This window comes from Petromyzon marinus, chromosome 24, assembly GCF_048934315.1.
Source record: "Petromyzon marinus isolate PM22_M1 ecotype Great Lakes invasive population chromosome 24, UKy_Petmar_22M1.pri1.0, whole genome shotgun sequence".
In the NCBI taxonomy this organism is placed as follows: Eukaryota; Metazoa; Chordata; class Hyperoartia; order Petromyzontiformes; family Petromyzontidae; genus Petromyzon; species Petromyzon marinus.
The window spans coordinates 5,533,375-5,547,849 of NC_133690.1; the positions used below are offsets into that span (position 1 = coordinate 5,533,375).

Sequence of the window (14,475 nt, forward strand, 5' to 3'; positions counted from 1 at the left end):
TTTCCCTTTCCCCAGACGACCTGCTTGTCAGTTTTGATGTAGTTTCCTTATTCACCAAGGTTCCTGTACCTGACACCATCGCGAATGATTGAAGACTTGGTTCATCAAGGACTAAACACTTAGGTACCCCCCCTGGTGAGACACTGTTTAACCAATACATACTTCACTTGGAATGGAACTTTCTACAAACAAAGTGAGGGCACCCCAATGGGCTCCCCCTATCTCCGGTTATAGCTAACATTTTCATGGAGAAATTTGAGACTGACGCCATCCAGACTGCCACTCTGTGCCTCACCTTATGGAAGAGGTAAGTGGATGACACTTTTGTCATCTGGCCACATGGCCGGCCAGCTCTAGACCAATTCTTCGACCACATCAATTCCATACACCCAGCCATCAGATTTACCATGGAAGTCGAAAAGATGGCAAGCTACCTTTTTTGGATGTCCTAATAAAAAAGAGACCTGATGGTTCAATGAGCCACTCTGTCTACAGGAAAGCTACCCATACGGATGCTTATCTGAAACCGGATTCCCACCACCATCCATCACAGAAGAATTCTCTCATCAAGACTCTGTACCTTAGAGCCCAATGCATATCCGACCAGGAACACATAGGCAGTGAACTCAAGCAGGTACACCAAGCTCTTAAAGCTAATGGTTACTCCGACTATACAATTCGCAAAGCTATCACTCAAACCATGAAGAAGTCTATGGGCAGTGCTGAGTCTATGGTGCAGTATTAAGTCGAAGGGGCAGTGTTCAGTCTATGGGCAGTGTTGAGTCTATGGGCAGTGCTGAGTCTATGGGCAGTGTTGAGTCTATGAGCAGTGTTGAGTCTATGGGCAGTGCTGAGTCTATGGGGCAGTGTTGAGTCTATGGGCAGTGCTGAGTCTATGGGCAGTGCTGAGTCTATGGGCAGTGCTGAGTTTATGGGCAGTGTTAGTCTATAGGCAGTGCTGAGTCTATGGGCAGTGTTGAGTCTATGGGCAGTGCTGAGTCTATGGGCAGTGCTGAGTCTATGGGCAATGTTAGTCTATGGGCAGTGCTGAGTCTATGGGCAGTGTTGAGTCTATGGGCAGTGCTGAGTCTATGGGCAGTGTTGAGTCTATGGGCAGTGCTGAGTCTATGGGCAGTGCTGAGTCTATGGGCAGTGTTGAGTCTATGGGCAGGGTTGAGTCTATGGGCAGTGTTGAGTCTATGGGCAGTGCTGAGTCTATGGGCAGTGTTGAGTCTATGGGCAGTGTTGAGTCTATGGGCAGTGCTGAGTCTATGGGCAGTGTTGAGTCTATGGGCAGTGCTGAGTCTATGGGCAGTGCTGAGTCTATGGGCAGTGTTGAGTCTATGGGCAGTGCTGAGTCTATGGGCAGTGCTGAGTCTATGGGCAGTGTTGAGTCTATGGGCAGGGTTGAGTCTATGGGCAGTGCTGAGTCTATGGGCAGTGTTGAGTCTATGGGCAGTGTTCGCCGAGCCGTTGAAACGGAAACGGCCAGTGCGCACGCGCGCGTTGGCGCGGCGGTCACGTGGTGCGTTGGTTACGTAACGCTCATCGTGACGCGCGTAGAACTGACACGTGACTAGCTACGTCATTATGAGACGAACTCTGACAAGGACGCACGCTTTTTCACACGCTCTAAAAAAAATCTAAATACACTCTCTCACTCTCTCTCTCACACACACACACTCTCACACACTCTATCACACTCTCACACACTCTCACACACTCACTCTCTCTCACACACACACACTCTCTCACACACACTCTCTCACACACACACTCTCTCTCACACACACACTCTCACACACACACTCTCACATACACTCTCACACACACACTCTCACACACACTCACACACACACTCTCACACACACACTCACACACACACTCTCTCAGAGTCTCACACACACTCTCACACACACACTCTCACACTCTCACACACACTCTCTCACACACTCACACACACACTCTCTCTCACACTCTCACACACACTCTCACACACACACACTCTCTCACACACTCACTCTCACACACACACACTCTCACACACTCTCTCACACACACACTCTCACACACACACTCTCACACACACACACACTCTCACACACACACACATGCTCCCATACTCTCTCACACACATACACGCTCCCACACTCTCACACACTACCTCGAAAACACTGACACGCTATCTCGCAACGCTCACCCACACGGCTCATTCCCTTCATTGACGCCGAGCGGAGGGATAAGGAGGGTGAGGTTGCTTCAGAGGGAGAAGATCCGCCATGCTATCTCAGCGCACGTGGCTCGTCTGCCTGCTGCTGCTGCTGCCTCTGCTGCTTCTGCTGCTGCTGAGCCCAGGCATGGAGGTGGACCCTCCGTTGGCCTCGCTCCCCGTTACAATGCCACCGCCGCTCGTAGCGTCGGGCGTTTGGAGGCCGCATTCTCTGCTCACGGCGATTTGGCGCTGGTAAGTAAACCTGAAACGACTTGGGGCCGTCCATAAATGACGTCACGCGCCTAGGTGGGGGTGGGGGTGGAGGATGGGTCAGACATTTGTGACGATGTGTGACGAGGAGGAGGGGTGGGAGGGTTTGAGAAATGTGACGTCGCATCAAAATGCGCAACTTTAAATAAATATAGACAACACGTTCTGCTTATATTGTTAGTTCTTTCGGTCAAGTCACCACGTAGAAGGGAAACAATAAAATAATAAAAATATCAAACAATAAAATTATCACGACGTTTCGACTGCAACACGAGCAATCATCATCAGGTGTGAAAACCACAGCAGGAAATAATTGTAAAAAGTGGCGTTTTATTTTAACGTTAGCACCACGGAGAGCGATTTGGCAGTTATTCATATGGACGAGTTGTGTTAAGGGGTCGTCCATAAATGATTGTTCACGCTTATGGTGGCTTTCAGACCGCATCCATTATTTTCGTCTCCCCCCCTACTCTTTTCCGAACATAGATGGACTCATATTCTTAGCTCTTTCGGTAAAGTCACGTTGAAGGGAAACAATAAAATAATAAAATATATATAAAACAATAAAAAATCTCACGACGTGTGTTATGGTCGAAACGTCGTGAGAATGTTTATTGTTTTATATATATTTTATTATTCTATTGTTTCCCTTCAATGTGACTTTACCGAAAGAGTTAAGAATAATAATTATTGCAGTCACGAAAGCTTTAAATCAAAATAGATGGACTCGTCCATCTGAATAACTGCCAAATCGCTCTCCGTGGTGCTAACGTTAAAAATAACCCGCAACTTTTTTTAAAATTTGCTTGATGTGGTTTTCACACCTGATGATGATTGCTGCTTGTGTTGCAGTTGAAACGTCGTGAGAATTTTATTGTTTTATATTTTTATTATTTTATTGTTTCCCTTCCACGTGGTGGTGACTTTACCGAAAGAACCAAGAATATGAATCCCTGCAGTCACGAAATCTTTAAATCAAAACGTTCTACTTAATTAAATAGATATATATTTTTAAATAAATGTTTTCTCCTACAACATCAGAGTGCAGCGCCACATTAAATACGCACTACAATGACAATAGTTTAAAGCGATTTGAAGCATGTTTTATTTTAAAATTGGAAATATTTTTGTGGGGGGGGGGGGGGCAGAGCTTTGTGACGTCATATTTGAGGGGGGGTCTGACTTTTTGTGACGCCGTGTGACGTCATTTATGGACGGCCCCTTTTAACTTTTTTGTTATATATTCATCTAAAATGTTTTAGCCGGGTAAGGCGCGCTTCCGTGGCTGTCTGGAACGCTGTCTTCCTTCCGTTATTAGGAAGCCGCTGGGAGCTTTGATGCCACTTTGAAATCATCACCGAGATCGACAAACTCATTTCTGCGAAAGTGCTTCTTGTTGTCGTGACTGCAGGAATTCAAATTGTTTGGGTCTTTCGGTAAAGTCACCTTGATAGGTTCAAAATTAGTCAAAATAAACAAAAAAACACACAACACACAGCAAACCGGTTAGTGCTGTACTAGTAACGAATTGTAAATGTTGTAGTGGGTTAAGCTCTCCAACACACAGCAACCGGTTAGTGCAGTACTAGTAACGAATTGTGAATGTTGTAGTGGGTTAAACTCTCCAACACACAGCAACCGGTTAGTGCTGTACTAGTAACGAATTGTGAATGTTGTAGTGGGTTTAACTCTCCAACACACAGCAACCAGTTAGTGCTGTACTAGTAACGAATTGTAAATGTAGCAGTGGGTTTAACTCTCCAACACACAGCAACCGGTTAGCACTGTACTAGTAACGAATTGTAAATGTAGCAGTGGGTTTAACTCTCCAACACACAGCAACCGGTTAGCACTGTACTAGTAACGAATTGTGAATGTTGTAGTGGGTTTAACTCTCCAACACACAGCAACCGGTTAGTGCTGTACTAGTAACGAATTGTAAAAGTAGTAGTGGATTTAAAACTCCAACACACAGCAACCGGTTAGTGCTGTACTAGTAACGAATTGTAAATGTTGTAGTGGGTTTAACTCTCCAACACACAGCAACCGGTTAGTGCTGTACTAGTAACGAATTGTAAATGTTGTAGTGGTTAACTCTCCAACACACAGCAACCGGTTAGTGCTGTACTAGTAACGAATTGTAAATGTTGTAGTGGGTTTAACTCTCCAACAAACAGCAACCGGTTAGTGCTGTACTAGTAACGAATTGTAAATGTCACAGTGGGTTTAACTCTCCAACACACAGCAACCGGTTAGTGCTGTACTAGTAATGAATTGTAAATGTTGCAGTGGGTTTAACTCTCCAACACACAGCAACCGGTTAGTGCTGTACTATTAACGAATTGTAAATGTTGCAGTGGGTTTAACTCTCCAACACACAGCAACCGGTTAGTGCTGTACTAGTAACGAATTGTAAATGTCACAGTGGGTTTAACTCTCCAACACACAGCAACCGGTTAGTGCTGTACTAGTAATGAATTGTAAATGTTGCAGTGGGTTTAACTCTCCAACACACAGCAACCGGTTAGTGCTGTACTATTAACGAATTGTAAATGTTGCAGTGGGTTTAACTCTCCAACACACAGCAACCGGTTAGTGCTGTACTAGTAACGAATTGTAAATGTTGCAGTGGGTTTAACTCTCCAACACACAGCAACCGGTTAGTGCTGTACTAGTAACGAATTGTAAATGTTGTAGTGGGTTTAACTCTCCAACACACAGCAACCGGTTAGTGCTGTACTAGTAACGAATTGTAAATGTTGTAGTGGTTAACTCTCCAACACACAGCAACCGGTTAGTGCTGTACTAGTAACGAATTGTAAATGTTGTAGTGGGTTTAACTCTCCAACAAACAGCAACCGGTTAGTGCTGTACTAGTAACGAATTGTAAATGTCACAGTGGGTTTAACTCTCCAACACACAGCAACCGGTTAGTGCTGTACTAGTAATGAATTGTAAATGTTGCAGTGGGTTTAACTCTCCAACACACAGCAACCGGTTAGTGCTGTACTATTAACGAATTGTAAATGTTGCAGTGGGTTTAACTCTCCAACACACAGCAACCGGTTAGTGCGGTACTAGTAACGAATTGATAATGTTGTAGTGGGTTTAACTCTCAAACACACAGCAACGGGTTAGTGCTGTAAAAGTAAGGAATTGTAAATGTCGTAGTGGGTTTAGCTCTCCAACACACAGCAACCGGTTAGTGCTGTACTAGTAATGAATAGTAAATGTCGTAGTAGGTTTAACTTTCCAACACACAACAACCGGTTAGTGCTGTACTAGTAACGAATTGTAAATGTTGTAGTGGGTTTAACTATCCAACACACAGCAACCGGTTAGTGCTGTACTAGTAACGAATTGTAAATGTTGCAGTGGGTTTAACTCTCCAACACACAGCAACCGGTTAGTGCTGTACTAGTAACGAATTGTAAATGTACTAGTGGGTTTAACTCTCCAACACACAGCAACCGGTTAATGCTGTACTAGTAACGAATTGTAAAAGTAGTAGTGGGTTTAACTCTCCAACACACAGCAACCGGTTAGTGCGGTACTAGTAACGAATTGATAATGTTGTAGTGGGTTTAACTCTCCAACACACAGCAACGGGTTAGTGCTGTACTAGTAATGAATAGTAAATGTCGTAGTAGGTTTAACTTTCCAACACACAACAACCGGTTAGTGCTGTACTAGTAACGAATTGTAAATGTAGTAGTGGGTTTAACTATCCAACACACAGCAACCGGTTAGTGCTGTACTAGTAACGAATTGTAAATGTCACAGTGGGTTTAACTCTCCAACACACAGCAACCGGTTAGTGCTGTACCAGTAACGAATTGTAAATGTTGCAGTGGGTTTAACTCTCCAACACACAGCAACCGGTTAGTGCTGTACTAGTAACGAATTGTAAATGTTGCAGTGGGTTTAACTCTCCAACACACAGCAACCGGTTAGTGCTGTACTAGTAACGAATTGTAAATGTTGCAGTGGGTTTAACTCTCCAACACACAGCAACCGGTTAGTGCTGTACTAGTAACGAATTGTAAATGTTGTAGTGGGTTTAACCCTCCAACACACAGCAACCGGTTAGTGCTGTACTAGTAACACATTCTAAATGTAGTAGTGGGTTTAACTCTCCGACACACAGCAACCGGTTAGTACTGTATTAGTAACGAATTGTAAATGTTGTAGTGGGTTTAACTTTCCAACACACAGTAACTGGTTAGTGCTGTACTAGTAACGAATTGTAAATATTGTAGTGGATTTAACTCTGCAACACACAGCAACCGGTTAGTGCTGTACTAGTAACGAATTGGCCACGTTCTGTTTACGTAACGCAAACCCCTTAAATAATTGGCCACGTCGGGTGGTGGCGGCTTTAACGACACAGTAATTCATATTAACGCGATCTAACATCAAACAAACCTTAATTATTGATATATTATAATCATATATATTATAATCATATATATTATAATCATTGCGTTGGTCATCCTGACACCACTCCCCCCACCTCTCCCCCCCACCCCTCCCCCCACCCCTCCCCCCACGTCTCCCCCCCACCCCTCCCCCCACGTCTCCCCCCACCCCTCCCCCCACGTCGCCCCCCACCCCTCCAACCACGTCCCCCCACCCCTCCCCCCACCCCTCCCCCCACGTCTCCCCCCCCCCCCCTGTGTTTCAGGGGAAGCTCCACGGCGTGGCTGTCATGGCTCAGCGTGACAATTCAGGTGAGACTCCCGTCCCGTGTCTCTCTGTCTCTGTGTCTGTGTGTCTCTGTCTCTGTGTCTCTCTGTCTCTGTGTCTGTCTCTGTGTCTGTCTCTGTGTCTCTCTGTGTCTGTCTCTGTGTCTCTCTGTCTCTGTGTCTCTCTGTGTCTCTCTGTGCCTGTCTCTGTGTCTCTCTGTGTCTCTCTGTGTCTGTCTCTGTGTTTCTGTCTCTGTCCCATGTCGTGTCTCTCTGTGTCTGTCTCTGTGTCTCTCTGTGTCTGTCTCTGTGTCTCTCTGTCTGTCTCTGTGTCTCTCTGTATGTCTCTGTCTCTGTCTCTGTCCCATGCCGTGTCTCTCTCTGTCTGTCTCTGTGTCTCTCTGTTTGTCTCTGTGTCTCTCTGTCTGTCCCATGCCCTGTCTCTCTGTGTATGTCTCTGTTCCATGTCGTGTCTCTCTGTGTCTGTCTCTGTGTCTCTCTGTGTCTGTCTCTGTATCTCTCTGTGTCTGTCTCTGTGTTTCTGTCTCTGTCCCATGCCGTGTCTCTCTGTGTCTGTCTCTGTGTCTTTGTGTCTCTCTGTCTGTCCCAGGCCGTGTCTCTCTGTGTATGTTTCTGTCCCATGCCGTGTCTCTCTGTGTATGTCTCTGTCCCATGTCGTGTCTCTCTGTGTCTGTCTCTGTGTCTCTCTGAATCTGTCTCTGTGTCTCTCTGTGTCTGTCTCTGTATCTCTCTGTGTCTGTCTCTGTGTTTCTGTCTCTGTCCCATGCCGTGTCTCTCTGTGTCTGTCTCTGTTTGTCTTTGTGTCTCTCTGTCTGTCCCAGGCCGTGTCTCTCTGTGTCTCTCTGAATCTGTCTCTGTGTCTCTCTGTTTGTCTCTGTTTCTGTCTCTGTCCCAAGCCCTGTCTCTCTGTGTCTGTCTCTGTTTGTCTTTGTGTCTCTCTGTCTGTCCCAGGCCGTGTCTCTCTGTGTCTCTCTGTTTGTCTCTGTGTCTCTCTGTGTCTGTCTCTGTGTCTCTCTGTTTGTCTCTGTTTCTGTCTCTGTCCCAAGCCGTGTCTCTCTGTGTCTGTCTCTGTCCCATGCCGTGTCTCTCTGTGTCTCTCTGTATGTCTCTGTGTCTCTCTGTCTGTCCCGTCCCGTGTCTCTCTGTGTCTCTCTGTTTGTCTCTGTGTCTGTCTGTCTGTCCCAGGCCGTGTCTCTCTGTGTCTGTCTCTGTCCCATGCCGTGTCTCTGTTTCTCTCTGTATGTCTCTGTATCTCTCTGTATCTCTCTGTGTCTGTCTCTGTGTCTCTCTGTGTTTATGTCTCTGTCCCGTCCCGTGTCTCTCTGTGTCTGTCTCTGTCCCATGTCGTGTCTCTCTGTGTCTGTCTCTATCCCGTCCCGTGTCTCTCTGTGTCTGTCTCTGTGTATCTCTGTGTCTGTCTCTGTCCCGTCCCGTTTCTCTCTGTGTTTCTGTCTCTGTCCCATGTCGTGTCTCTCTGTGTCTGTCTCTGTCCCATGCCGTGTCTCTCTGTGTCTGTTTCTGTATCTCTCTGTGTCTGTCTCTGTGTCTCTCTGTCTGTCCCAGGCCGTGTCTCTCTGTCTGTCTCTGTCCCATGCCGTGTCTCTCTGTGTCTGTCTCTGTATCTCTCTGTGTCTGTCTCTGTGTCTCTCTGTCTGTCTTTGTCCCATGCCGTGTCTCTCTGTGTCTGTCTCTGTCCCATGCCGTGTCTCTCTGTGTCTGTCTCTATGTCTCTCTGTTTGTCTTTGTGTCTGTCTATCTGTCCCAGGCCGTGTCTCTCTGTGTCTGTCTCTGTCCCATGCCGTATCTCTCTGTGTCTGTTTTTGTCCCATGTCGTGTCTCTCTGTGTCTGTATCTGTGTCTCTCTGTATCTGTCTCTGTGTCTCTCTGTGTCTGTCTCTGTGTCTCTCTGTCTGTCCCAGGCCGTGTATCTCTGTCCCATGCCGCGTCTCTGTGTCTCTCTGTCTGTCCCAGGCCGTGTCTCTGTGTGTCTCTGTCTGTCCCATGTCGTGTCTCTCTGTCTGTCCCAGGCCGTGTCTCTGTGTCTCTCTTTTTGTCTCTGTGTCTCTCTGTTTGTCCCAGGCCGTGTCTCTCTGTCCAATGCCGTGTCTCTGTGTCTCTCTGTATGTCTCTGTGTCTCTCTGTTTGTCTCTGTGTCTCTCTTTCTCTGTCCCAGGCCGTATCTCTCTGTCCCATGCCGTGTCTCTGTGTCTCTCTGTCTCTTTGTCTCTCTGTCTGTCCCAGGCCGTATCTCTCTGTCCCATTCCGTGTCTCTGTGTCTCTCTGTATGTCTCTGTGTCTCTCTGTCTCTCCCAGGCCGTGTCTCTCTGTCCCATGTCGTGTCTCTTCGTCTCTCTGTATGTCCCATGTCGTGTCTCTGTGTCTCTCTGTCTGTCTCTCTGTGTCTCTCTGTCTGTCCCATGTCGTGTCTCTGTGTCTCTCTGTATGTCTCTCTGTGTCTCTCTGTCTGTCCCATGCCGTGTCTCTGTGTCTCTCTGTCTGTCCCAGGCCGTGACGTAGTGTAGTAGTATATAATGTTGTGTAGTAGTGTATAATGTAGTGTAGTAGTATATAATGTAGTGTAGTATATAATGAAGTGTAGTAGTGCATAATGTAGTGTAGTAGTATATAATGTAGTGTAGTAGTATATAATGTAGTGTAGTAGTGTATAGTGTAGTAGTATATAATGTAGTGTAGTAGTATATAATGTAGTGTAGTAGTATATAATGTAGCGTAGTATATAGTAGTATATAATGTGTTTAGTAGTATATAATGTAGTATAGTATACAGTAGTGTATAATGTGTATAGTAGTGTATAATGTAGTGTTGTATATAGTAGTGTATAATGTGTATGGTAGTGTATAATGTAGTGTAGTATATAGTAGTATATAGTAGTGTATTACGTGTATAGTAGTGTATAATGTAGTGTAGTAGTGTATAATGTAGTGTAGTAGTGTGTAATGTAGTGTAGTATATAGTAGTGGAGTAGTGTATAATGTAGTGTAGTAGTATATAATGTAGTGTAGTAGTGTATAGTGTAGTAGTATATAATGTAGTGTAGTAGTATATAATGTAGTGTAGTAGTGTATAATGTAGTTTAGTATATAGTAGTGTATAATGTAGTGTAGTAGTGTATAGTGTAGTAGTATATAATGTAGTGTAGTAGTATATAATGTAGTGTAGCAGTGTATAATGTAGTGTAGTAGTATTTAATGTGGTGTAGTAGTACATAATGCAGTGTAGTAGTATATAATGTAGTAGTATATAATGTAGTATAGTAGTGTATAGTGTAGTAGTATATAATGTAGTGTAGTAGTACATAATGTAGTGTAGTAGTTTATAATGTAGTAGTATATGATGTAGTGTAGTAGTTTATAATGTAGTGTAGTGGTGTATAATGTAGTGTAGCAGTATATAATGTATTGTAGTAGTATATAGTAGTGTAGTAATATATAGTAGTGTAGTAGTATATAGTAGTGTAGCAGTATATAATGTAGTGTAGTAGTATAGAATGTAGTGTAGTAGTAGTATATAATGTAGCGTAGTAGTATATAGTGTAGTAGTATATATTGTAGTGTAGTAGTATATAATGTAGTGTAGTAGTATATAGTAGTGTAGCAGTATATAATGTATTGTAGTAGTATATAGTAGTGTAGTAGTATATAGTAGTGTAGTAGTATATAGTAGTGTAGCAGTATATAATGTAGTGTAGTATATAATGTAGTGTAGTAGTAGTATATAATGTAGTGTAGTAGTATATAGTGTAGTGTAGTAGTATATAATGTAGTGTAGTAGTATATAATGTAGTGTAGTAGTATATAATGTAGTGTAGTAGTATATAGTAGTGTAGTAGTATATAATGTAGTGTAGTAGTATATAATGTACTGTCGTAGTGTATAATGTAGTGTAGCATATAGTAGTGTATCATGTAGTGTAGTACAGTACATGCCGTAGAACACGTTTGGAATCGACCTTCGTCTTTGTCTTTGCCTCTGCGTTCTGCCCCAGGACTTCCACCTGTGGCTGACCGTGTCTCAGTGCGCATCCTGCACCAGGTCATGCAACGTCATCGTCTTTGTGACGTCACTCGCCGGGATTTCCCTTGGATTGGTGGGTAATGCACGCGAACAGCAAACTCGCCCGCCCGCTCACCACTCGTACACTCGCTCACCACTCGTTCACTCGGCCGCTTGCCCACTCACCCACTCGCTCAATCGCTCACCAATCGCACACTCGCTCACCACTCGCTCACCACTCGCTCACCACTTGATCACTCACCCACTCTCCCACTCGCTCACTCACCACTCGCTCATTCACTCACCGCTCACTCAACACTCGCTCACTCACTCAGCCACTCACTTCCTCAATCACCACACAAACTCACCCCCCACTGTGTGTGTGTCTGTGTGTGTCTGTGTGTGTGTCTTTGTGTGTGTCTGTGTGTCTGTGTGTGTGTCTGTGTGTGTGTGTGTCTGTGTGTGTGTGTCTGTGTGTGTCTGTGTGTGTGTCTGTGTGTGTCTCTGTGTGTGTGTCTGTGTGTCTGTGTGTGTCTGTGTGTGTGTCTGTCTGTGTGTGTGTGTGTGTGTCTGTGTGTGTCTGTGTGTGTGTGTGTGAGTTCCTGTCTGCCTGTAGCTCGCCTGCTGCCTCTACTTCCTCCAGAGACGGACGGTGCCAGATCCCATGGTGCTCATGCAGGGTAAGCGACGTTTTGGTCTCGCGGCCTACGGCAGGAACGCCTTCACGGGCTCCATAGATCTCCATGGATCTCCATGGGTCTCTGTTTTTCCGTGTCTCTATGGGTCTCTGTGTGTCTCTATGGATCTGTGTTTATCTATGGGTCTCTGTGTATCTCTATGGGTCTCTGTGTGTCTCTATGGGTCTCTGTATGTCTCTGTTTTTCTGTGTCTCAATGGGTCTCTGTGGGTCTCTGTGGGTCTCTGTGGGTCTCTGTGGATCTGTGTGTATCTATGGGTCTCTGTGTGTCTCTATGGGTCTCTGTGTGTCTCTATGGATCTGTGTGTATCTCTGGGTCTCTGTGTATCTCTATGGGTCTCTGTGTGTCTCTATGAGTCTCTGTATGTCTCTGTTTTTCTGTGTGTCTCTATGGGTCTTTGTGTGTCTCTATGGATCTGTGTGTATCTATGGGTCCCTGTGTATCTCTATGGGTCTCTGTGTGTCTCTATGGGTCTCTGTATGTCTCTGCTTTTCTGTGTCTCAATGGGTCTCTGTGGGTCTCTGTGGGTCTCTGTGTGTCTCTATGGATCTGTGTGTATCTATGGGTCCCTGTATGTCTCTGTTTTTCTGTGTCTCTATGGGTCTCTGTGGGTCTCTGTGTGTCTCTGTGTGTCTCTATGGATCTGTGTGTATCTATGGGTCTCTGTGTGTCTCTATGGATCTGTGTGTATCTATGGGTCCCTGTGTATCTCTATGGGTCTCTGTGTGTCTCTATGGGTCTCTGTGTGTCTCTATTAGTCTCTGTATGTCTCTGTTTTTCTGTGTGTCTCTATGGGTCTCTGTGTGTCTCTATGGATCTGTGTGTAACTATGGGTCCCTGTGTATCTCTATGGGTCTCTGTGTGCCTCTATGGGTCTCTGTATGTCTCTGCTTTTCTGTGTCTCAATGGGTCTCTGTGGGTCTCTTTGGGTCTCTGTGTGTCTCTATGGATCTGTGTGTATCTATGGGTCTCTGTGTGTCTCTATGGATCTGTGTGTATCTCTGGGTCTCTGTGTATCTCTATGGATCTCTGTGTGTCTCTATGAGTTTCTGTATGTCTCTGTTTTTCTGTGTGTCTCTATGGGTCTCTGTGTGTCTCTATGGATCTGTGTGTAACTATGGGTCCCTGTGTATCTCTATGGGTCTCTGTGTGCCTCTATGGGTCTCTGTATGTCTCTGTTTTTCTGTGTCTCTATGGGTCTCTGTGGGTCTCTGTGTGTCTCTGTGTGTCTCTATTGATCTGTGTGTATCTATGGGTCTCTATATCTCTATGGGTCTCTGTATGTCTCTATGGGTCTCTGTATGTCTCTCTTTTTCTGTATCTCTATGGGTGTCTGTGTGTCTCTATTGGTCTCTGTGTATCTCTATGGGTCTCTGTGTGTCTCTATGTGTCTCTTTGTATCTTTGGGTCTCTGTGTATCTTTGGGTCTCTGTGTGTCTCTATGGGTCTCTGTGTGTCTCTATGGGTCTCTGTGTGTCTCTATGGGTCTCTGTGTGTCTCTGTGTAACGACACGTGTTTGACCTCCTCCTTCCCACCCCTACTTTCCTCCACCTCCACCTCTTCCTCCCCCCTCCTCCTCCTACCCCCTCACCTCCCTCTCCCCTCCTCCCCCTCTACCTTCCCAACACCACCAGAGCGCCACTTCTTCCACCACGGCGGGCACGGCGACGGAATCTTCGTCTTCCTCGACGAGGAGGAGCAGGGGGAGCAAGAGGAGCGTGGTGGTGGTGGCATGGTCGTCCACCCCGACCGCGACTTTGGCGACTTGGTGCGCTTCCAGCAGAACGCCGGCGACCTGCGCTGGATGGAACCCTTCCCGTGGGACGAGGACGACGAGGAGCTGATCCTGCTCTGGGATGACTGAGGGCGGCCCCGCGGATTAATAAAGCATCGTTCGAGTCGCCGTTGGCTTTGTGATTGTTGTTGTTGTTGTCGTCTCGTTCGCGTTAAACTGCCCCTACAGACATAACAGGGCTGTAGGGGGCAAGTGCTGTGTGTAGCGAGCAGCAGCTGTAGACACAGACAAAGGTCCCCCGTGTAGCCTCTAACAGGGCTGTAGGGGCAAGTGCTGTGAGTAGCGAGCAGCACCTATAGACACACAGACAAAGGTCCCCCGTGTAGCCTCTAACAGGCTGTAGTGGCAAGTGCTGTTAGCGAGTAGCAGCACCTGTGAAGGCTACCGGCACTGTGGCACACGAGGGGGTGGGTGGCCAGCACCAGGCCCGACCGCCTTTGTCTCCCCAGTGGCGATGTTTACTGCACATCGCAGCAGGTACTCATTTGAGGCTGAGTCAACCTAGGGGGAGGCCCTGGACCGGTTTAGATAATCGTCACTGGCGGTGTTGGCCGTGAGCGGGAATCGAATTCGGGTCGCCGGGTTCGTAGCACAGCGTAGCGCTAACCGCTACACTGACACACACACACCACACACACACTGACACACAAACACACAACAACAACAACCGCCATTCGCCACTAAGTGGCGGTGACGTCACCACGACACTTGTGCCAGGCCATGTGCACCTTGAGGCCACGTGAAGTGTCGAACGCCAGCGGGCAGGAGGTCACGGGGCAG

General features: G+C 46.3%; 1 protein-coding gene across 1 annotated transcript; it reads left to right on the top strand.

Annotated features, from left to right (window-relative positions):
* Window positions 1-1,585: 1,585 nt before the first annotated feature.
* Window positions 1,586-13,803, top strand: LOC116938394 (uncharacterized). Its single transcript, XM_076069367.1, has 5 exons — window positions 1,586-2,464; window positions 7,167-7,212; window positions 11,194-11,295; window positions 11,818-11,881; window positions 13,535-13,803. The coding sequence occupies exons 1-5, from the start codon at window positions 2,280-2,282 to the stop codon at window positions 13,762-13,764; spliced, it is 627 nt and encodes a 208-aa protein (XP_075925482.1). The 5' UTR covers window positions 1,586-2,279; the 3' UTR covers window positions 13,765-13,803.
* Window positions 13,804-14,475: the final 672 nt, after the last annotated feature.

Bases quoted from the DNA above. Each gene is read 5' to 3' on its own strand.
- LOC116938394 (XM_076069367.1), top strand. From the start codon at position 2,280: ATGCTATCTCAGCGCACGTGGCTCGTCTGCCTGCTGCTGCTGCTGCCT. The intron at 7,213-11,193 runs GTGAGACTCCCG...GTTCTGCCCCAG, and splicing joins GGCTCAGCGTGACAATTCAG to GACTTCCACCTGTGGCTGAC. The intron at 11,296-11,817 runs GTGGGTAATGCA...GTCTGCCTGTAG, and splicing joins CCGGGATTTCCCTTGGATTG to CTCGCCTGCTGCCTCTACTT.